The 24,611-nt window shown below is 43.5% G+C and overlaps 1 protein-coding gene across 1 annotated transcript in view; it reads right to left on the reverse strand.

Annotated features, from left to right (window-relative positions):
• SYNE3 (spectrin repeat containing nuclear envelope family member 3) overlaps positions 1-24,611 on the reverse strand; it is a 71,356-nt gene that overhangs the window by 39,160 nt on the left and 7,585 nt on the right. The window contains exons 2-4 of the mRNA XM_069858757.1: positions 6,713-6,870; positions 6,154-6,326; positions 5,407-5,716 (exon numbers count right to left, since the gene is read on the reverse strand). Of these exons, the coding sequence (XP_069714858.1) occupies positions 5,407-5,716; positions 6,154-6,326; positions 6,713-6,856 (627 nt within the window). The 5' untranslated portion in view covers positions 6,857-6,870. The remainder of the gene's footprint in view (positions 1-5,406; positions 5,717-6,153; positions 6,327-6,712; positions 6,871-24,611) is intronic.

Raw genomic sequence — 24,611 nt, forward strand, 5'->3', positions numbered from 1 at the left:
AGTCTTAGGCTAGTAGAGAGTTAAAAAGGAAGTCAAAATGACCCACCCCTTGCCAGGCTATTCAGCCAAAACAAAGGAGAGCACAGTTAGGATATCTCTGCTGGTCCATGAGATCAAGGAAGAGATGCCACGAATCTGGACAGATTGTGCTAGCTGTCAAACAAAAGGCTTACAAAGAACTGGGGGAGCCTCCTGCCCCCAAGAGGTTAAGCAGGGAAACGTTCTAATGACGGAAAATAGGTATCACTTGCTTCTGTTAGGTTAGCTGTTGAGGAGCAAGACCGTGGTAAACTCAGTCTCCACATGCATTTTGTTAATGTGAGGAGATATTAAGCAAGAATATGGCCCTGGAAAGAGTGAGTGCACAGACAGGAAAAGAATGAGTTTGCCAGAGTCTGCAGAGGAAGAGATGTGTCTGGGCAGGATGTGCTCAGCTCTAGGGTGGGCAGAGGCATAGGAAACCCTCTCCCCTAAGCTCCACTTACAGTCCACAAAGGCAAACAAGCCTCCTCTGGAAGGCAATCTAGAGCACATAAAAGAAGTTCCTGCTTTAAATCCCTCTGTGACATCTCAAGTAGAGTACAGAAAGCTCCTGTAGCTCATCCTAGTGCTTTTAGTCTTAGCTCCAGGGTACATGAGGGCTGGCATTATAAATATCTAGGTTTCAGTCAACAGAGACAACAGGGACTGAAATTCATTTGATGTACTCACACATATTTGATATATTTGACTAAAGTTCAAGACACTATATCATAACTTCTTACCATCTTCAGTCATCATTTATGCTATACCCCACAACCATTTACCTCTGCATATTGTAATTTCATTAGGCAAGGGAAAGCACACAGGAAATAGCTGCCACATCTAGAAATATCCCTGACAATGTAATTAAAAGAAAATTATGTGGCTTTACAATTTAGGAGTAGGGTCACATGTCAGCATCAAGAAAGAAAGAAAAAAAAAATGACAGACCACCATGTACTCATACCAGAGAAGCAGCATCACAGGCAATTAAGAAACACTGCCCAAGATCTTGCCTTCTGATAGAGCGGGACAACTGCATGGGATCTAAAAATGCTCTTTAAACACAAGCATAATCTATAAACACCAGTGAGCCTCCTCTGGCAGGCAGCTCAGGTGTTCAGCCAGGATCTGCAAATCACATTTAGCCCGGCCCTTAACCATGCAAGGGGCTGGAGCAGTTCCCTTATAACTCACGTGTCTCTTCCATTCATTCCTGCCTCCCACTGGAAGATGTGGCAGTGCTTCTAACTAGTGTTATACTTTCCAACATGATTCCCAAGGTGCCTGTAACCTTGGTATTAGCTAATGAACTCTGCGTTTGCTTCAGCTACAAAATCCAAGGCTTTCTAACTCCCTTCTTTGTTCCATACCTCCTAAAAGAGGCATTTCTCGGCTAGATTCTCTCAGTCGGTCCTTCTATGAAATGTGGAATTTGTAACCAATGCCAAAGAAAAGCTTCTTCCAGCGTCCCAGTTGGCTGGAGACAAAGACATATTTCATCTAAGTACTATGAGCCACTTCCTGATCTCATTTACACCAGTATGTATCCAAGTCAGTTAGAGAAATTACACTATGTAAACAGAGTCTCAAAGAGGTCACATTCTTGCTCTGAGTATTCAAATTACTTGTTTGAAAGAAGTGCCTCATGAAAACAGCTTGTGACTGTCTCCTGCTTCAAAAGCAAAGACGAATTTTTGTTAGAAGGGAATGAATGAGAATTGTAAACGGCAATCTACATAGACAACACCTGAATTTCCAGGAACCTTCTTATTTATAAATCCAATGCCTTGTAGTGAAGAAATCTACCTTTAAAAATGAATAAACAACACTGAAGCACAGTTCCGTTTGTGGCTTTACAGGCTCTGTGGTGTTTTGGTGTTTGGGGTGTTTTTGTTCGCTTGTTTGGTTTTTTAAGCAGAAAAAGTATCTGTATATAAGCAAGCACAGCAATGCCATACACATGACAATGTTGTTGTTCTTCCATTGAGATCTGAAGTTAACTTTGTATGATAGCAGCCAGGGAGAGAGAGATCACAGTTGGGCACCAGTTCTGGGCTGGAGTGTACGTGTGGGAACAAACAGAAAGCAACATTATGAAAGAAGCAGGTAGCAGAGCCCAAGTAATGAAAATTCCTTGGTTTTGCACCAGGTCTCCTAGAATCATTGAACTGTTTGGTTGAAAAAGACCTTTGATGTCATCTACTACTAAACCATATCCCTGAGCACCTCAACCAACCATCTTTTATATTCCTCCAGAGATGGTGACTCAAACACCTCCCTGGGCAGTCTGTTCCAGTGCCTGACAACACTCTGGTGAAGAAATTTTTCCTGATGTCGCACTCCAGTCCCGCAATGTCTTTCTTCTAGTGAGGGGCCCAAAACTGAACACAGTGTTTGAGGTGCAGCCTCACCAATGCAGACTACAGGGGCAGAATAACTTCTCTGATCCTGCAGGCCACACTGTTTGGTATAAAAGTCAAGAAGCCACTGGCCATCTTGGACACCTGGGCCACTGCTGACTTGTATTGAGCTGGCTGTCAATCAACAACCCTCCCAGGTCCTTCTCTGCCAGGCAGCTTTCCAGTCACTCTTCCCCGAGCCTGTAGTGCTGCACGGAGTTGTGTCCCAAGGGCAGAACTCTGCACTTGGCCTTGTTGAACCTCATACTTCTGGTTACAGCTCATTGATCCAGCCCATATAGATTCTTCTGTAGGGCCTCCCTACCTTCAAGGAGATCAACACTTTCACTCAGCTTTGTGTCATCCCCAAACTTACTAAGGGTATGCTCAATCATAGAATCATAGAATAACCAGGTTGGAAGAGACCCACTGGATCATCAAGTCCAACCATTCCTATCAAACACTAAACCATGCCCCTTAGCACCTTGTCCACCCATCCCTTAAACACCTCCAGGGAAGGTGAATCAACCACCTCCCTGGGCAGCCTGTTCCAGTGCCCAATGACCCTTTCTGTGAAAAATTTTTTCCTAATGTCCAGCCTAAATCTCCCCTGGCGGAGCTTGAGGCCATTCCCTCTTGTCCTGTCCCCTGTCACTTGGGAGAAGAGGCCAGCACCCTCCTCTCTACAACCTCCTTTCAGGTAGTTGTAGAGAGCAATGAGGTCTCCCCCTCAGCCTCCTCTTCTCCAGGCTAAACAACCCCAGCTCTCTCAGCCGCTCCTCACAAGGCCTGTTCTCCAGCCCCTTCACCAGCTTTGTTGCTCTTCTCTGGACTCGCTCCAGAGCCTCAACATCCTTCTTGTGGTGAGGGGCCCAGAACTGAACACAGTATTCGAGGAGCGGTCTCACCAGTGCCGAGTACAGAGGGAGAATAACCTCCCTGGACCTGCTGGTCACATCGTTTCTGATACAAGCCAAGATGCCATTGGCCTTCTTGGCCACCTGGGCACACTGCTGGCTCATGTTCAGTCGGCTGTCAACCAACACCCCCAGGTCCCTCTCCTCCAGGCAGCTTTCTAGACAGACTTCTCCTAGTCTGTAGCACTGCACAGGGTTGTTGTGCCCCAAGTGCAGGACCCAGCACTTGGCCTTGTTAAACCTCATGCCATTGGACTCAGCCCAGCGGTCCAGCCTGTTCAGATCCCTTTGCAGAGCCTCCCTACCCTCCAGCAGATCGACACTTCCACCCAGCTTAGTGTCGTCCGCAAACTTGCTAAGGGTGCACTTGATGCCTTCATCCAGGTCATTGATAAAGACACTGAACAGGGCTGGACCCAGCACTGAGCCCTGGGGAACCCCACTTGTCACTGGCTTCCAGCTGGATTTCACACCATTTCCCACCACTCTCTGGGCCCGGCCAGCCAACCAGTTTTCCACCCAGGAGAGTGTGCGCCTGTCCAGGCCAGGGGCTGACAGTTTCCCAAGCAGAATGCTGTGAGAAACTGTGTCAAAGGCTTTACTGGAGTCCAGGAAGATACATCCACAGCCTTTCCCTCGTCCAGCAGCTGAGTCACTTTGGCATAGAAGGCGATCAGGTTAGTTTGGCAAGACCTGCCTTTTGTGAACCCATGTTGACTGGGCCTGATCACCTGGTTCTCTTGCATGTGCTTCATCATAGCACTGAAGATCACCTGCTCCATAACTTTCCCTGGCACTGAGGTCAAACTGACAGGCCTGTAGTTTTCTGGGTCCTCCCTGCGACCCTTCTTGTAGATGGGCACATCCTCTAATCCTGATCACTGATAAGGATACTGAACAGAACTGGACCCAACACTAAATCCTGGGGAACACCACTTGTGACTGGCCTCCAGCTGGATTTAACTCCATTTACCACCACTGCTTGGGTCTGGCTGTTCAGCCAGTTTTTAAACCAGCAGAGGTTATGCCTCTCCAGGCCAATGGCAGCCAGTTTCTCAAGCAGAATACTGTGAGAAACGGTGTCAAGGGCTTTTCTAAAGTCTATGTACACTATATCCACAGCTTTTCCCTCGTCCATTAGTAGGTACGCTTGTCATAGAGGGGGATATCAGGTTAGTTTTGCAAGACTTGCCTTTCACAAACCCATGCTGACTGGGCCTGATCACCTGGTTGTCCTGTGCTTGCTATATAATAGCACATACCTATGAAATTCCCAGAAGCCATTGTGAAAAAAAGGCTAGATTTTAATGTCTATATGCTTGGGATAGATGTTTCTATACATATTTCAAATATCCCTAGGCAAGTAAGAAACCGAATTCTGCCAACCTGTAGATCTCTGTCCATCAGCCATGTCACATGGTTCAATCCTATCTTTACCTTATATAAAATCTTTACCCAGGGATAAGGTCAAAGGAAATCACTTGCACTGAAAGACTAACTAGGATATCTTACACCAGCCCATCTAACTGTTCAAGCTGGAAGATTAGCATCAGGCAAGGATTACTGTCTAAGTGCAGTCAAAATCTTTCAGATATGGAACTGGCTAGTTGAGTTCAGTGTTGGGCCGTGTTTCCTAGTTCTCCAGGTGCAGAGTAGAGCTCTGGATCTGGACCAGCACTACATTTTCCAACAAGGATGCATGCATGTAAAGTTCCCTAGCTCTGGGAATGGGTACTTCGCATTTGGTCATACAAGTATCACTAATGTACCGAGAGATGAGGAATTCAAACTTTATACAGAGATGACCTAAATCAATATTCACTAGGTCACAGCAAGCAGCTTGCAGTTACTTTACAACAACATACTATAAAGCACAGTGTAAGAGCATCCCAATTAACAGATTATCATGGGACATGATGACTGTTGCAAACGGTCCACTGAAAAGGGGCCCTCAGCTCTGCTTCTTTTTGCAGCCCTACCAGGTAAGCCCCATCACCCAAGAAACAGAGAGCAAATAGCACTCTACATTGGTGAATCTGAACACCTCCCACTCTTTATAGGTGTACCTGAGCTTTTTGTCTGATTTCTTCATATTCCACCCTCATTTTCTTCTGAACATTCTCATCAACGCTGGGGTCACCTGTCCTGCTGAACAAGCAGTCAGCTTCCACTAGGAGACTTTCCAACAAGACTGACTGATCTAGGACATCCTTCAGCAGAACCTGAGCATGGCTTAGCAGCCACTGCTTCTCCTTTAAGCCAAGATGCAACAGAATATCAGGCTCCAAGGTCATCCTCGTCTTGTAAATCCATGTGTAAAACTCATCTTGGGCTTTCAGGTATTCACTCCAGAGCACCCAGACCCACTCAATACGGCTGTTGGGGAGAATGAGAGAGATGAGTTAGATGAAACTAAGATGCAGTAGTGCAGACTGACAACCTCAAAAGGCTTTCAAAGCAAAGGACAAGGTTCTCAGCAATTTTAAGGTGCTCTGACTTCAGAAGGTCCATATTCACTTCCCAGATCCTCCTTGCTTTGGGGAGGAAATATTCTGTACGAGGTCCCTGTGCCTGGCCAAACTCATCATTCCGGATGATGAGGTGGGCTGGGCTGTGAAGGCAGAGATCACTGAGGTCTCACTGATCCTCTGTCCTCATACAGTCCCCAGCATGGTCATGAGACTGGGACAACAGTGATTACTATCTACAATCCAGGCAGCAGAGAGAGGTAGGAAGCATTTTATGAAAGCACACGAGACAACTGCCTCAACACACCAAATAGCAGTCTTGTGCAAAGCGTGTGTTTGCCTTACCTGTGACAGTGAGTAATGTATATGGTTGTCTCTTCCCACAAGTCTTTAATGTCTTTCAGCTTAGATAGTACCTCATACTTCTTATCCTCACTGATGCTGCAAAGAGCAGCACCCGCCTTTGAAAGAATCAAGTCCATTTTCAAGTTGCCTTCTGGTTCAAGCACACATATTTTCTAAGAGAAAAACAAATGAGCCTCAAAGCATGAAAAGAAAGCAAGTATAATTGATGAAATTTAAACTTTGGTTTTCATCCAGGAATCTCAAAGTCCCTGCTGCAAAGCTTCTCCTGAAAGGAAAACATGAATTTTTCTTTAGCTTATTTATTCTTAAACATCCTAAAGGAATGAATTTAATTGAAAAATTTAATTGAAAAATCAACTGCTATGTGCTAAGTTAGCTACAAAACCCCAGATAATCTTCTATCAAATATCTGTGGCTGTGTTTTCATTGCTGTTATAATGTTACAATGTTAGAAAACTCCAGAGCTCACAGAAATAACTTCTCTAACAATGGCAGCAGTGACAACCACCTCTGAACTGGCACATCGCTCTTCCCTTACCTTTGTCTCTCTCAGTCTGGCTTCTAGGGCAGATATAGGTCCATTGGTATTGTCATTGATCCTCAGCCTGTCTTGGATGGCCTTCATCCAAGCTTCTGCATTCTCCACACTACTGTAAAATTCATCCAGGACCTGCTGAGTCATTGCATTCAAAGAAGCTGAAAGGATAAGAAACAGAGAAGCAAGAAGGTTTTGGTTAAGACCTAAATGGGAGTGCATTCAAGGCAATCTAAAAGAGCAAGGGAGAAAAGCTAATGTTGCTGTGGGTTTCCTTTTTAATGATAATACAAAAAAATATAGCAGTATTGTGACTCAGTGGAGCACAGAGAATACCTTCACGCTGCAGCTTTCACACATAAAAATACATAAGGAAACAAAAGGAAGGTGGGGAACTGTGGGAGTCTCCATTACAGTAAACAGATTTAATTCAAAGCTTTCAAATGAGATTAATCCAACGGTTGTGGTACACAAATCACAAACACTTCCTGTTTCTTCCCGGAGCCTAGTCAGGACAAAACCCTCCCTATGCTCTTCCAGGCTCATATACTAAGCATCTGACAGCAGACTAGGGGAGCACTTCAGCACATGCTTAACTAGAAGCTAGTGAGATCAGGATCAGATGGTAAGGCCCTCGGTTAACCTGTTCTGCTGAGACCATGGCGAGGTTATCCAAATGCATATGCAGTGAGCCTAGGATACACAGACAACGGGAACTGGCCAGCAACTGCCAAGACAAACCACTCAGAAGCCATCACATGGCAATATCAACACTGATCGATTTTCTTCTTTTATTTATACCAGGCTCCAAGCTTTTCATTCTCCCCTCTTGTTGCCCCTTGTCATTGGTGGGTTTTGATGGGTGGTTACTCTGTTGACATGCTCTTGTGTCTTCTCTGTTTTAAGCATATGCTCTCCACTGCTCAGGTGGCCTCCTTTGTGCATGTACAATAAAGGAGAGCTGTCCTACACTTGCCCTTAGGCACTGTTGTACTATACTTGACTAATAAGGATGAAAGCTCCCTGTAGGTCTGCTCCGCTGAAGTGAACATCAGTGAATATTGACATTAAATGGTTTTGGATCACATCCCACAGCTACTGCCAGCCAAGCAGTCAGTGTCTTTTGTAAATGAAATTATTATTCCTCTTCATTATTACATACTGAAATATTTTTGCAGTGCAAAGTTTGAGGCTTAATTAATGAACTCAAGTTTGTTGCACAGAATTCAGTTCTACAGCAAGCAGCCCCTTCAGTTTCTATGAGATGATTCATGTGGAAGAAAATGCTTGATGTGAGAGGCAGAGTATGGGTCTTAGCAAAACTGGACTGCCAGGGCTTTCTGTCCACTGCCAGAAAGCTTCTCACCATCCTACTGATTCTGCCCCTCTACTTCTGTCTTGTGAGACCTCATCTGGAGTATCGTGTCCAGTTCTGGAATCTTTAACATAAGAAGGATAAGGAGCTGTTGGAACGGGTCCAGAGGAGGCTACAAAGATGATCAGAGGGCCAGAGCACCTTCCACATGAGGACAGGCTGAGAGAGTTGGGGTTCTTCAGCCTGGAGAAGAGAAGGCTCTGAGGAGATTTTATAGCAACCTTCCAGTACCTGAAAAGGACTACAGGAAAGCTGGGGAGGGACTGTTTACAAAGGCTTGTAGTGACAGGACTAAGGGCAATGGGTATAAACTGGAGAGGGGCAGATTTAGTCTAGACATAAGGAGGAACTTCTTCACGATGGTGAGGCACTGGAATAGTCTGCCCAGGGAAGTAGTGGAAGCCCCATCCCTGGAGGTGTTCAAGGCCAGGCTGGATGGGGCCTTGGGCAGCCTGGTCTGGTGGGACGTGTCCCTGCCCATCACAGGAGGGGTGAAACTGATGGTCTTTAAGGTCCCTTCTAACCCAAACTATTCTATGATTCTATGACGTCCTTGTTCACAAGATAAAAGGATTCATACACTATTAGATGACCTCCCCTACAGCTCCCAGTGCATTTACTTCCATATTTGACAGGAGGAAACAAGATGTTAGTGTTCACAGCACTGATGTCTGGCAATAGAAACAGTATAACTTGTTGCTTCCCAATCTTCAACAGGCTTTATGCTTAACAGGTCCCGGAACAGACCAAGAGAACCTACAGATCAGCTACCTCACTACCCACAGGGATTACTGCAAGCAGACGATGTATCAGTCCTCCATGCAGAGGCAAGTGGAGCCGCATTTACATGGAAAAGTGTATTCCTCCCTAAGTAAGAGATGTGAGATGGGGCAGCATCCAAAGCTGTAACTCTCAGAGCTAGAGGGCAGTTTTAAAAGGTGTGACCTCACCTTGAAAAGATTATAGAACAGGATGTACCAGATTAGCAAGAGTGGTGTGGCATGGGGCAGCTACTGCTTCTCAAATATTAAAAAAAAATATGACAGGATATATAATTAAAGGTAAAATCATTGACTTACATCACAAGATCCCCAAATATGAAGTCAGGTAAAGGAGTAATAGTATTTTCAGTGTATTGCTAGACGGCTGTATCTTTCTCCAACTGTGACTGGTCCAGAACTGATGTTTCTGAACTGTAATAATCCAGCCCTCACAAAAGACAGTACATGTCTCTGCAGGGACTGATCAATTCATTTTCACATTATATCCAGCAGCAATAGAGGGACTGTCCCCTACAAATTTCCCTGTTAAATTTCTTGGCAAATAGTTTCTGAATGTGCAAGTCTAAGCTGTGGCAATTCCAGTTATGCTGATGTGAAATAAAAAACTCACAGTACATTTGCTAGATAGTCTCTGATGAGGAGTGGCATTCATTTCCTAGGGGAGGTTTCTATTCCTGGCAACATCCATATCATATTTCAAACTTGTTTCAGAACTCCAGTCATGGAGTAGCAGAACATTATATTCTGCTAATTATAATTTTTACAAAAAGTAGAGGGTAATCAAACATGGTAAGAAGCAGGGGAAAACCTATTATCATCTAACATGAAGAAAACCTCACTCACACTCTGCTTTCATGCTGCTCTTCTCTGGGCACAAGGATTTTCTGTCTAAAACCCACAGATACATAAACCCCCATGCCACACTCGGGCATTTCCATGTAGGCAGCCAGCACAGGAAGCCATGAAAAATACTATGTCAGTGTTTGCAAAGGAAGAGAAACACTTCGTTACTCCAGCTGCCTGCATAACACCGTAGACTGAGTAATTTGTAGACCTAGCATCATAAAGATAATTAAATTTAGCACCAACTCTGACCTAACTCATGCAGATTTCACGGTAACTTTATGACCTGGAATGCCTGACATGGGCTTGGGCTGCCTGTTGAGACCGTGTCCTGTCCTCCCTCTTTTCTCTGTAATAAGCAGCCAGACCCTGGCTGATGCAATCAGCTACACTGTCCTGGAGTCTTTTTGTTCTGCTTCTCCTTCCCAGACATTAAAGACATAGGTTGATATATGCAAGTAAAAGGATGCTTTCTGATTCTTTTTCTGCTTGGGAGGAAGAAAAGCTGTTGAATCTATGTGAAATTTGGCAGTACCTGTAATTTCTCCTAAAGCTCAGATAAATGATTACCAGAGAAGTACTAAGGAATCAACAGTATTTACCCCATTTCTGCTGCATTACTGACACTGAATGATTGACCAATAATTCCAGACATGAAATAGATGTCTCTCATCAGTACAAGAAATACAATGGAGACATAGCAGCTCCTACAACAGACCTGAGCTGTTCAGCTGTGCAAAGCCAGCATTCACAGACCAACATGTAACAGCAGCAGAACAGTAGGGTCATCTATAATATAATCCATGAGTCCCTGTCGCAGGTCACAGGCTCTGTCACTGGGACACACTGTGCCAGGGAAAGCCTACCCTTAATCACAAGTGTGATGCTCTGAGCAATTCGTACAAAACTACCTTATCATAGTAGTTTTCAAACGCTTGTAGCTGTTCAAAAGAGCTTTCAGTTTTAATGCCACTTGAATTTGTGTGTTGATTCATATCTGGTAAAGTGTATTTAAACTGAAGAAGGCATTTAGCATCTCTATACATATATTACTAAATAAGGGTAATAACTATGTATAAGAAATTCTGGCATAGATAATGAGATGCTGAGCAAAACCACGTTTTATTTGTCCAAATGCAATAATACAGTCACTCACGAGAGATAAGGAAGAAGTGTATTTCACCTAACACTCACAGGGTCAAATTTCTCTGAGCACTTCTACCACAAGCATAGCTACTTCACCAGTATTTCCAGTGTATCTAATAATTCTCACTAGCATATTGCAAGATTTACTTATTTAATGATTGTAATGCACTACTGAGAGCTTTTAAAGTTATTTTGCAAGTGCAATGCCTTTTTGTTAGGATTATCCTGTTGCTTTGCAATGTTTCCTTACGCCCTATTTTCTCTCCACCAAGTCATGCTGCAGTGTTTTTTTTTTTTAAATACTTCTTAAACTAACTTCTCACAACCACTCCCAGTTTACACATTCTTTTAACCTCTACATTTATAGAACACAAGCTTTTAAATGGTTTCAATATGTCTTGGATTCCTATATTCACGTACTACTTAAGTAGTTTCCAGAACCCAGTTCTTACAAAAATAAAAGTACAAAAATGCTCCAGGAAATTCAAATCAGCCACCATCAGGGAAAACATTTTCTAATTACTGAAATCCTTCAAACTTTTCATAACCCTTTCCATTTGGTTCCGGGATTGAATGTGAAAAAAAAAATATTAAAAAAAACCTACTGGACTGTGTCAAATGTTATACATATGCATGACTGTGGAAGCAATTTTGGTTCTGGGAATTGTATCTGGGATAATTTAATAGCTTTTCAGCTTCCCTGGACACTGTAAAGAGAGCTCTGAGAAGAAACAGAGCTGGGGATGCATCTGTTGCAGGCTGGAGTGGAGGGTCAGTTGTTGGCACAGATTACAGGGGCGAAGCACTGACTGTAGTCTTTCCAAAGCTGAATATTCTTGCTCTACTCCAGGAGGAGCTATTTTGAATTACGTTACCAATAGCTGATGCATTGCCAGCTCGGGGACTGAAAGCCTCCAGGGGAGCCACACCCATGTAGAGAAGAATTAAATTGCCTGGGTAGGTGCAGAAGCCCTCAAGGTTGCAAATAAAAGGTGTAGTTATTTCCAGCATAATCTCTCAGAGGCTTAAAACATTAATACCATCACCTTGGACATCTTCCAACACAGCCTTTTCCTGTGTTATTTGCAGTGAATGTTTATGACAGCCAGCAATTGTTTGCCCTGTATTAATGAGCTACAGAATAAATAGTTCTTTTGAAATAAACATATCCATATCCTAGGTACAAGCATCCTCTTCATCCAGGGAATTCTAACATCATGAACATCATCCAATATACAGCAGTCAGGCCTATTATTTCCTTTCCCTTCCCTTACAAAACAATCCACAGGATTGTTGCTTTGTAAGATTGCTGTGGAGAATATGTAATTCCCAGATCTAAAAGAAAAATTCCTAAGAAGAGATAAAAAATTAAAAATAGTTATATTTCTGAATGGAATCATCAGATGCAAGTAAGGCAGAGCTAGGTCCTGGGGTTATCCTTCCCTCTTAGTATTAGGAACAACATTCAGTAGATCTGACCACAGCACTTTTAGTTTTGCTATTTTAATCTTGAAGTAGTTTGGAAGTGAAAAGCATTGGTGAGGACTCTTAATTCCAAATCTCTCCCCATTCCATATGCTCCACTCGCATCTTTCTGCATTCCCAGGACACCCTAGGAGGCAGCCTGGTCTACCACAAAAAAAGTAAAATGCAAGGTTTAGGACTCTTCTAGAATTCCTTTTTACCACCCATAGAACAGCATAACTGCATTGGAGATCTGTCTGGTTTAGATTTTGATCTTCTATCCCCGCATTATTGAGGTATTCAACAATCTTTAGAGCATTTATTCATTCAGTCACCTTGGGGATTAAGGCTATCTCTGTTCACAGTGAACACCTCACTCAGGTTCAAAGACACTTTGTTTTTTGCCTCTAGGCAATAAAAAAATACTTCGAAGGACAAGAACAAAATTGATAATACAAGTAATAAATACTGCAGACAGTAATTTTCAACCTTTTCTAATAGGTATCCCTTCAGGTGTCTCCACAGAGATGCACATCTCTGTTTAGTGACTTTAAACTTAATGACAAGAAGGTTGCTTTTCCTAGTTACACTTCACAGACTCTTTAGTCTGGGAAATGACAGGTTAAACACCTGTCTAAAATTTCAGCAGAGACTCTTCAGATCTAGGCTATCTGCTCTCCTGAAAGGTAGCTGTCGGCTTACCAGCAACCTGTATCTTGTGAACTTGTCCCCAGCTGCTGATGTAGGCTAGGTTTCAGCTTTGCTCAGCTTCCTGAGAGTTTTACCATCAGTCAGCCAATAAAAAAGCACTGCAAGCCAACAGCATTAGTCTCATGGTTTCTGGAGGCTAGAACTTATGTATTTAATTGTCACCCACTTGTCCTCCACAGATGGTACAATCCCTCAGTACTGGGTGCCACACACCCACCATCGAAGCCAGAGATTCTCAGAAAGAGATCCCCAAGCACACAGCCTCAGCATGGGGCCCGCAAACATGTTAAGACTCATCAGTGTCTCACACCAGGAGAGAAGATTCATTGCACTGAACCTTAGGCTGCCAGTGGGACACCTTGAGCTAGGAGACCTGCTATTCCCTGGGGACTCAGCGTGAGAGAGGGTCACTTCCAAACAAGGAACCATGCCACAGGTGGGACTTGCCTTCTGCAGGAATTCCATGTACTGAAGAGTCCTGCAATGATAATGTGGGTGCTACGGGACGTCAGTCTGTCTCAAGGTCTGCATCCTTTCTTCTTCCACATCCTCTTCACTTCCACATCACTTTTTCCACATCTGGATCTAGGTTTTTTTGTGTGTACAATTTTTTTCTCCTTACAAAACTAGTGTTAAATCTTACTGACCATCAGTCAAATGCCTCTGAGTGAGTAATTGTGTTCAGTCTGGGAGTACTCAGCATACAGCTTTTAAACTTAAAAAACTTGTAAGTCAAGTATTTACTAGATATATTTGTCAGAAATAGTCACTTGCAAGTACTTAACAAGTATACTTTAGAAGAACAACTGAAGGACTAACTCACCAAAACACAAGATTTTTCAGATATCTTTCAAAACATTATCACTAGGATGATGACAGTGAGATACTTATATGGAAACAGTGAGACTCACTATAAAAATAATAAAATGGTAGTTCGTAAGTAATTAGGAAAATACAAATCTTAATTACTGAAGCTGTTGATTAGAATAAATGAGTGATTTTCACAGGATCAAAGTGGGATTATGGAAAAATTAGATTTTCATTTATATGGAACAGGAAGATCCGTTTCTATAAGAAAGAGAAAAACGACCACTGCAAGAGCTAAGCCCTTGAAGTGCTGTTAAAAACATACATCAGCATAAGTAAACCTAGACCTAAACAGCTAGCACTCTGGACATAATTTAAAGTAATTTTGCACTAAGCTGATAATGGCACGACAGTGGATTGTGTTCAGACAAACCCATGGGCAAACAAGGCCCACCTATGACCAAACAAAATACACTATTGGAACTGCCAATAACCTCATCCCCAAGCTCAAAACCCAAGCAGACCACTGCAAAACAGCAGATCTAAATTAATTTTGAGTGGCTGAGAAAATTCCTGGAAATGAATAAAACTGGCTGCTTTCTCATGACTCATTTTTGCCTGAGCTATGGCAGTTTCCATGTCTTCGTCACCCTCCCATTGTGTATGTGCTTGCAAGGCACTGAGGGTTAAAAAGCAAGATCACATCTCTGCTTTCAATTCCAATGGTGACTCCTAGCAGCCACTGAAGTTGAGCAAGCTTTTGGTTCTGTAAAAAGACCAGCATCACTCTCATGGCTCAGGATTTCACAACAGGAATGAAAAACACCTCCGAGATGAAGCAGCAATGCTTTTTTAGCAGTATTTTTAGCCTGACTGAAAGTTGAAGTCCTATAGTTTAGAAACCTGAAGGGGATTTGAACCTCCTCCTAGTTAGATTAATCAAAGTAAAAACCAAGAGTAAAGTGGCAGCAGGACCCAGCAGTGAGCCACATTTCGCAGCAGTCTGCCTCCAGTGAGGAGGACCAGAGAGTTATTTAAAGCTATGATTACAGTTAATTACCGTGCTGAGCAGCGAGAGTAAAGCCGATGCTTACTCTTCTCACTCTTACATCATCTAGCTTTAATTACTTTTAGAAATTGAATACTACAAAAAAAACAAAGCTCTTTTTCCTGCAAGCATCTGAAAAGATGAGTCAGCTCAGCCCTACTTAGACCCCAGTGGGACCTCAGGGACCATGTCTTCTCAGTAACTTTGAATATCCCACCCTAAATATTATGGGACATATCTCTGGGGCTGCCAGCTGCCAGAGAGCGAATGCAGAGATACCTTCATGTCAGGATTTGCACACACACTCTAGGATATTTGTCAAACATTTACAGACAAATGTGTCATAACACTAACCTCCAACACTCGGAATATGGAAAAGGTATAAAGATATAGATTCTTATAACCCAAGTAATATATACTTCTCCTATAAGGAATAATATATATCATGGCACAAACTTAACTTTGATCTAAAAGAAATACTAATCTTTCCTAAGTAGTCTCCAAGGTCATCTTTTGATCATACCACAAAACACTTCTTATATTTAAAGGCATTTCACGTCACTGGAATTTTCCCTCGGTACTTCCCATTTGAATTTATAAATGAAGGCTCAGCAGACAACTTGCTAAAGGCTGATTCTGAAAACAGGAGAAGCAGGTTATCACCTTCCTGAAGGAAAATGCATTTAACTCTGTGATAAGGGGCCACAGCTAAACTGTAGCACAACAGAACCTCCAAAAATCATGTTTTGTGCAAAGGACTCAGCGCAACATGAGTAGCAATGCTTGTATAAACAATACTCCCTACTTAAAAAAACCCCAAACAAACAAAACAAAACATAACATAACCAAAACCATTACTTTAATCTCTCTCTTAACTTATCACATACGCCCAGGTCATGTTTCAACAGTCGTATTTGGAACCTTAAACCAACACTATTTAACAAATTTCAGGGACAGGATCTCAGCAGTCCCTATTTAGTGAACATTCTGAGGCTGTAAAAGCATGTCTTGAGTACCAGCCACGCTTCTTCCAACAGACATCTTTCTGTTAACTTCACTGGCAGCCCCTATCTCCAACAGGGGTATTTTCACTTCTGTTTTCCACCACACATGAAGGAGTTTGCAATTGTGGCCCGCTTCTCACAAAAAAATTTACCAGGCCTTATTTTGTCGCAGAGGGCCCTTGCCCTTGAACCCACCCACCCTCTCTGCAAGTGCTCTGCAGCACTGGCACCAAGCAAAAGACGAGGCATGGGCTTTCTCTAGAGACAAATGCTCTAATTGGCTCGTCCTTTTGCATATCAGCAGCTGGGTGCCGCCACAGCCTCTGGACATTGTGCTCCCTCAGCAAGCCACGAATTCTGCTTCCTTTTTATTACCATGCAAATCCTTGAAATTTCAAGGAACTTAATCTTTGATGATTCTATATCTTTGGCAAATTTAATGGCAATCAGAAAATGAGTTCAAAACTCATTAGGAGCCAAAAGATACAGACATGCTTTATGGTCACGACCATCTCACTTCCTTAGGAAACAGAAGTAACAAACCTTGAAGAAACCTTACCTAAATCCTTGGAACTCTGAAAAAGGCAGGTAAAAGTCTATGGTGATTTCATCAAAGTTCCCCAATGAGTTTCCAGCACTGCAAGCACAATTCAGCCTGGCCTTCACTGGGTGTTATGACAGCGGTTCGGCACGGCTGCCAGTATAAGCAAGTCTCGTGCAAAGAGAAACTGTCGGCTTCCTTCTTACTCACATTGGAGGCAGCACAGGATTTCCTCTCTGGCTCCTACCATGTGGTAGAAGTGAAAGAGAGGATGACAACCTAAAGATATGCCAGATCAGAAAAAGACAAAGAAAGAAAAAAAAACTAGCATGGCATGCTGCCACTTTTTGAAAGGTAGGCAAGATTTAAATAGCGATAATCCCCAGAAACTATCTAGTTCAGGTCATCAACTAATAAGCTGGTTAATTCCTGTAAGGATTAATGCTTGAAATTATTATGTCTGACAGATGTTTGCTGAACAGGAATTAGTCCAGAATACTCAGCAGGAAAACTATCAAGAAGCAAAAGTGCAAACAGGTACACGTCAGAGCTGAGATTTTTAGAAATTGTTAGCTCAGCCTCTCATGTAATTACAATTTTTCTTTCTATCCACTTCATGTTCCACTTCTCTTTTATTCTTAGTTCCCTAGCAGGAGATTCCCTTTACAGACTAACACACTAATCTAGGTTCTATTCTCAGTTACAACCAAGCAATGTGAAGAAGAGTTTAGCTGACATTTTTTGGGCAATACCACTGCTGCACAATTTGGCTGAAGGAAATACACTTCGTAGGTATTAGCTGTCTCATGATGAAGCCCGTGATGGAGTCTCCATTCCTTATTCCCCAAAACTATTGGAAAATATTAAGCAGCACTTTCCCTCAATTATGATTCCTTTGAGTATGTCTGCTGTTAGACATTCAAAGAAATGCACTGGTTTGGGCTACCCACCCACTGCCATTTGCATCATCCTAATGGTGTAAATGTAGTTAATATACCCCAGTACCAAACCACAAGCCTGTGTAAATCCAAAGCATGTCCATATGGCAAACAAATCTCTCTAGTTTTACTGCTGCTGTGTATCAGAATTTGTACTACACTGAGCAGCATTTCTAGTATTACAGAAAAAATAAGGAGGAAAGGTGGAGAAATGAGTTAAAACAAAATGTTGGTTTAAATTCTACTTCCAAATTCTAAGTTATGTATACAAACAGAGATAAAACTATGAACCTCTCCATTTATTTCAGGGGCAGAATCAGGCAATACAGGAGAACAGCATGGGGAAAAGCTAAAATGAGGAACAGAGATGGGATGAAAATTGAGGTGGAAGAACAATGGGGTAGAATCTGTTGAACAAGCTAACACTGTGGAATTGCTAATATAGAGGATTAACTGAAAACCAGTAGCCCTAGCTAGGCTGTGATCCCCACATGCAGTAGTGACCCCAATGCAGCCAACTGAGTACAGAAGTTTGCTATCAGTGGTGAAAAACCACAAGGAACAGAAGAGGAGGAACATCTTAGGAATTATCAATGCTGCCAGAACCTCTAGAGAAGGAATTGATATACCAGTTATTTTCCAGCTGTCTTGTTAGCCTTTTGCTAACATGAATAATCCTTAGAAATGATAAGAACATCTTAAAACACATCAGCCTGCAAACTAAAATTTATGCTGCCTGAGGGAACGCAAACTGGAGAGCGGTCTGTTTATCTGAAAGCCAAATCAGGATCGTTTTAGGATTGTGATGCTGTTTCAATGGTGGAGTTAAAAATGTCTATGAATGAACCCTTTCACACACTTTTCCCCTGTTCTCTCTCTCCTGTGGTAAATCCCACAGTCAACGCAAATTTGCCATAGTCCTGTTAAAAGAAAAAAAAAAAAGAAAAAATATCTGAAACTACTAGTACTGAAGAAGCAGAGCATATATGGCTAACGTTATATATACACAGGAGCTTCTAAAACACAGTTAGAAGTGACCTCTTTGGATGACTAACTGAGAAAGCAAAGGAGCCCAGCTGCAACCTGGAGACAACAATGAAAGGATCAAGCTAACAGTCAAAAATGCAGCATTCCTCATAAAACTTTCAGGAAATTAGTACCAAAACATATTTTAGCTATGTAAATTTCAGCTTACCACTTGAGCATAATTCCTTTCAGACCCAATCTCTTTTGAAATTTTTCCATATTTTAAAAGGAAACTGCAGTTTAAGCAATATACATCAAATGCTCCCACAACATCTAATCTGCCGTTCCCTTCTCTCCCATACAAAGGACACTATTTTCAGCTTCAGCAAGGGATGGAACAGTGTTTTTCCTACCCTTCAGGCCCAATTTCTGTTGTGCTAGCAGAAAGCATTTGAATGGCCCTTCTTTAGCCTGACATCTCCATGTTAAACTGTGGACTCAATTATATCTGTAAGAAAATCAGCTGGATCATTTTACGTTACCTGGCTGTGTGTAGGAACTTCAAGGGAAACATACTTCTGCAAACCCAGCGCAGCTCACGGAGTTAAAGCACTAATTGCTACACCAATTAACTGACTGTACTTAAGTGATTGATCCTCTGGGCAAACCAGCCTCATGGCCCACTAACCATCTGCATCCTGGAGTGATGTACTGGGAGCAGACTGCTAACTGTTCAGGAGACAGAAGTTATCACCCTAGTAGGGTAAAAAGGATTATAAATTATAAAGCATTCTCTGAGCTCTGATAAAGAGCTATGAAAACTCTCAGATAGGGAATAGTGCAGTAGTATAAAATGTTTTATTCCAAGAAGACCAGCATAACTCCTCTGCAGAGGCTCAGGTCCTAGCTGTGAACCAGCACTCCTCCACACTGCAGGTGGTACGTACCGACCAGCAGTTGCACCCACAGCGAGCTGAGGTTACTGCTGAGGCAGAAGAGAAGCAGCAGAATGTGGATACAGAAGGGGAACACGCAGGAGCAACAAGGCAGTATTAGTCATCATGAAAAGCCACAGGCAGAGCAGCAGCTGCCTAACCACAGTGATATTTCCATGCACATTGCAGCAAAAGAGTTTTAAGGAGGAATGGGCATGATATGGGTTCAGGAAGGATTATGTGTGAGGACAAGACTGGATGAAAATGCATGGAAGTGCTTGGGTGAAAAATCTACCAAACATTAGTGGAGGGTGGAATCACAGGCTTGTCAAAAGTGGAAGCTGCTCTCTCAGTAACAAGAAAAAAGCAGCTTGGGGATGTATGAGAATAAAAATTTCCATCTTCTGGGAAAGGTCGTATTTCTAATTATATTTTAATTCTGAATTGGAATAATATTGGTATAAAGTATGTCTCCATGCAATTGCTACTCGCCAGGGAATCTGGTTTGGAAAAATGACTATTCAGAAAAGGAACAGCCACACCAAGCATTCAAGTCATACTAAGTACTGAGCTTGGAGATACTGGCAGCGATTGCACAGGCAAGTGCCAAGTTCTTGATCTCTCTTTCTGGTACAATTTTGCTCTGTGTAAACAATGAATCATTATGCAGAACCTAATCATTAGATAGAGCCTTATGATTTAAGTGTCCCATCTGCAAGGTGAGCATTTGAAAGACTGAAAGGCTAAGGCAGTCTTTATGCTCTGTCCCATTCAACAAGAAAAAAACATTTTGATTTTACCAGTTAACAATATGAAAAAAAACACCAAAACCAAACCAAAACAGAAAAAAACAAAACCCAATCCCCACACAAAACCAAACCCTGAAAAATATCAGATCTGATTAGAGCAATATTAAAAGAACCAAGATGTGGGTTAACTGCTGGTACATTTGCTTAAAGGAAAGAAAACCCCAAGCAACATCTATTTGCAAATCCCCAATTTAAGGTGTAACCTGCTAGTACCAATAATTGAAATGCGCTTCACAAACACCAGAGTGACAGGTGACATGGGAGAGGCGCACTAAAGAAAACAATTACACGTGGATCACAAAAGCGGCCTGCCCTCATCCAGGTACATTCCTCAGCATTAACTAGCTGCAACTATTCCACACTGGCAGGGCTTAAAAAAAACCTAACACAACAGCCATGACATATAAAGTACTGCAATTAAACGTGTTCATGTAATTACTTACAAAAATGTTTCTTATAAAAACTTTCAGCTCTTTGATTTGACAGCAAACACCACTTTGCTGTGCAGACCAGAATGATAGTACCAGCCCTCCTCCATCATTATGTATTCTCATAACACAAAACAGCTGGACAAGCAAACAGCTGATGTTAGAAACAAAGTAATGCTGAAGGCAAGAATATCTTTAGAGCTGCTGGTAGCCCTGTCCTAAGCACACGTAGGCAAATGCAACCAGGTGTTTCAAGTTTACAAGCATCACAAGGGATGCTTCTAATGGAGTGTCTGAAGAAGGGTTATTTTGCAAATGGACAGATGTTCCTACCCATCTTCTACAGCACTGGAGAAAGTACATGTTGTTGCAGGCAAAACCAGGGAGCTATGAGGTCTAGGTTGATAGGTGGTGATGAATGCTAGCCATACTGTGGACAGCCAGAGGTCACACAGCTATGAATACCTCACGAAGCCTAGGGCGCAGGCAGTTGCCAGGCAATGACAGGGACACATTCCTACTCCCTCGCTTCCTTGCAGCAACTCCTCTCGCTGCTTAACCATCATTCTCTTTCTTCCTTTTTCTTTGTCTCCCTAATATTAATTTATTGATTCCACACTTACATTTTTCTCATGGCAAGGAACAACCATTTTGGGAATGTCCACAATGGGGCCATTTTTCTGGCAAGGAACCAGAGCTTCTGGACCAAGAGCTTGGTGCCAATGGCTTTGCCTTCCAACCAAACTGCTTCAGAGGAGAAACAGTCACACTTCGGGTCAGAGTTGAGAAAATCTGGGTAAAGGAATTAATTCTACACTGAAATTGTCTTTAAAAATTAGGTAGTAACTAGGGAACAGGGATGTGAGGAGATTGGGAAAAGTACACCACCACAGGGATTTGAGGCTTGTATATTCAAAAAAAAAAAAAAAATAACCAACAGAGAGACTTGAATTTTTTTCCCTTCTTTGAGGTTGAAGATACTTTCTATAGATTGCTGTCTCACACCAGCAGTATGCACCCACTGACAAGAATGACTAATGGAGTCAGCAGGTCTATAATCTGAGAATAGAAGGGAAAAATCCTAGGCTCTGGTGGAGCCAAGAGCAATATTGTCACAAAGCCAGGATTTCTACCTTGACTCTTATAGACTTAAAAGACAAGGTAACAAGATTTTTTTTCCTTGGGTGCTCTCTTTATCTGAAGATCTAAATTAACCCAAATGCTTCTCTGGTGTTTACTGAGCTAAGGTTATTAGCTACATATTTCATATAAAGCCTGTGCTTAACCCACTGCAGCTACAAAACCATTTCTGCTGACTTATAAAGAAACATCACCTGCATTTGTCAACCCCTGTCATATGCCATTTGTATAACCACTACCACATTCCCACGGAGACTCAGGAGTGCTCATGCAAAGAGCCTTTTGCATTAAGAAAACTCAGTCACAGAATCACAGAATCACAGAATAACGAGGTTGGAAGAGACCCACCGGATCATCGAGTCCAACCGTTCCCATCAAACACTAAACCATATCCCTCGGCACCTCATCCACCCGTGCCTTAAACACCTCCAGGGAAGGTGACTCAACCACCTCCCTGGGCAGCCTGTTCCAGTGCCCAATGACCCTTTCTGTAAAGAATTTTTTCCTAACGTCTAGCCTAAACCTCCCCTGGTGGAGCTTGAGGCCATTCCCTCTTGTCCTGTCCCCTGTCACTTGGGAGAAGAGGCCAGCACCCTCCTCTCTACAACCTCCTTTCAGGTAGTTGTAGAGAGCAATGAGGTCTCCCCTCAGCCTCCTCTTCTCCAGGCTAAACAACCCCAGCTCTCTCAGCCGCTCCTCATAAGGCCTGTTCTCCAGTCCTTTCACCAGCTTTGTTGCTCTTCTCTGGACTCTCTCCAGAGCCTCAACATCCTTCTTATGGTGAGGGGCCCAGAACTGAACACAGTATTCGAGGAGCGGTCTCACCAGTGCCGAGTACAGAGGGAGGATAACCTCCCTGGACCTGCCGGTCACACCATTTCTGATACAAGCCAAGATGCCATTGGCCTTCTTGGCCACCTGGGCACACTGCTGGCTCATATTCAGTCGGTTGTCAACCAACACCCCCAGGTTCCTCTCCTCCAGGCAGCTTTCTAGACAGACTTCTCCTAGTCTGTAGCACTGCATAGGGTTGTTGTGCCCCAAGTGCAGGACCCGGCATTTGGCCTTGTTAAACCTCATGCCATTGGACTCTGCCCAGCGGTCCAGCCTGTTCAGATCCCTTTGCAGAGCCTCCCGACCCTCCAGCAGATCGACACTTCCACCCAGCTTAGTGTCGTCCGCAAACTTGCTAAGGGTGCACTCAATGCCTTCATCCAGGTCATTGATGAAGACATTGAACAGGGCTGGACCCAGCACCGAGCCCTGGGGAACCCCACTTGTCACTGGCCTCCAGCTGGATTTCACACCATTTCCCACCACTCTCTGGGCCCGGCCAGCCAACCAGTTTTCCACCCAGGAGAGTGTGCGCCTGTCCAGGCCAGAGGCTGACAGTTTCTCAAGCAGAATGCTGTGAGAAACTGTGTCAAAGGCTTTGCTGAAGTCCAGGAAGATACATCCACAGCCTTTCCCTCATCCAGCAGCCGAGTCACTTTGTCATAGAAGGCGATCAGGTTAGTCTGGCAAGACCTGCCTTTTGTGAACCCATGTTGACTGGGCCTGATCACCCGGTTCTCTTGCATGTGCTTCATGCTAGCACTCAAGATCACCTGCTCCATGACTTTCCCTGGCACTGAGGTCAGACTGACAGGCCTGTAGTTTCCTGGGTCCTCCCTGCGACCCTTTTTGTAGATGGGCACAACATCAGCCAGCCTCCAGTCCAGTGGGACTTCCCCAGTCTTCCAGGACTGTTGGAAGGTGATGGAAAGGGGTTTGGCCACCACATCCGCCAGCTCCTTCAGTACCCTAGGGTGAATCCCGTCCGGCCCCATAGACTTGTAGCTGTCCAGTCGGGCTAGCAAGGCTCTGACCACCTCCTCTTGGATCATGGGAGCCTCATTATGCTCCTCTAGTTCCTGGGTTAGTACACAGACAGAACGACCCTCCTTACGACTAAAGACTGAGGCAAAGAAGGCATTAAGTACCTCGGCCTTTTCCTCATCCCCTGTTACTGTTGTTCCTTCTGTGTCCAATAGGGACTGTATGGTCTCCCTAGTCCGCCTTTTATTATTTATATATTTGTAGAAAGATTTTTTGTTATCTTTCACTGACTTGGCCAATCCAATTTCTAGCTGAGCCTTAGCCCTTCTGATTTTTTCCCTACACAATCTCACTTCCCTCCTGTAGCCCACCCAAGAGGCCTGTCCCTTCTTCCAGAGGCCATAAACATTTCTCTTCTTCTTGATATCCCTCAAGATCTCTCTATTCAACCAAGCTGGCTTTCTCCCCTGCCGGCTTTTTTTCCGGACCACGGGGATGGCTTTCTCCTGAGCTGCTAGGACCACCCTTTTGAAGAGCTCCCAGCCCTCCTGGGCTCCCTTGCCCTTGAGTACTGTCTCCCATGAGACTTCACCAACCAGCCTGCTGAAGAGATCAAAGTCTGCCCTCTGGAAATTTAATGCTACAGTCTTGCTAACCACCCTCTTCACTTCACCTAGAACAGAAAATTTTATCATCTCATGGTCGCTTAGTCCTAGGCGTCCACCTACCGCCACATCCCCTACAAGGCCTTCTCTGTTCACCAACAGCAGGTCAAGGAGGGCACCCTCCCTTGTTGGTTCATTCACCAGCTGTGCGAGGAAGTTGTCTCTCACGCACTCCAGGAACCTCCTAGACTGCTTCCTTTCTGCTGTGTTGTACACCCAGCAGATATCAGGCAGATTGAAGTCTCCCACCAGAACGAGAGGCATCGATCTAGAGATTGACCACAGCTGCTCATAGAAGAGCTCATCAGCTGCTTCTCCTTGGTTGGGTGGTCTGTAACAGACTCCCATCACAAAATCTACCTTCTGGTGGGCTCCTCTGATTTTGACCCACAGGCACTCAACCTCCTGATGGTCACAATCTATCTCAATGGAGTCCAAGTCCTCCCTTACAAAGAGGACTACTCTGCCTCCTCTCTTACCCT

This window comes from Phaenicophaeus curvirostris, chromosome 5 (genome assembly GCF_032191515.1).
Source record: "Phaenicophaeus curvirostris isolate KB17595 chromosome 5, BPBGC_Pcur_1.0, whole genome shotgun sequence".
Classification (NCBI taxonomy): domain Eukaryota; kingdom Metazoa; phylum Chordata; class Aves; order Cuculiformes; family Cuculidae; genus Phaenicophaeus; species Phaenicophaeus curvirostris.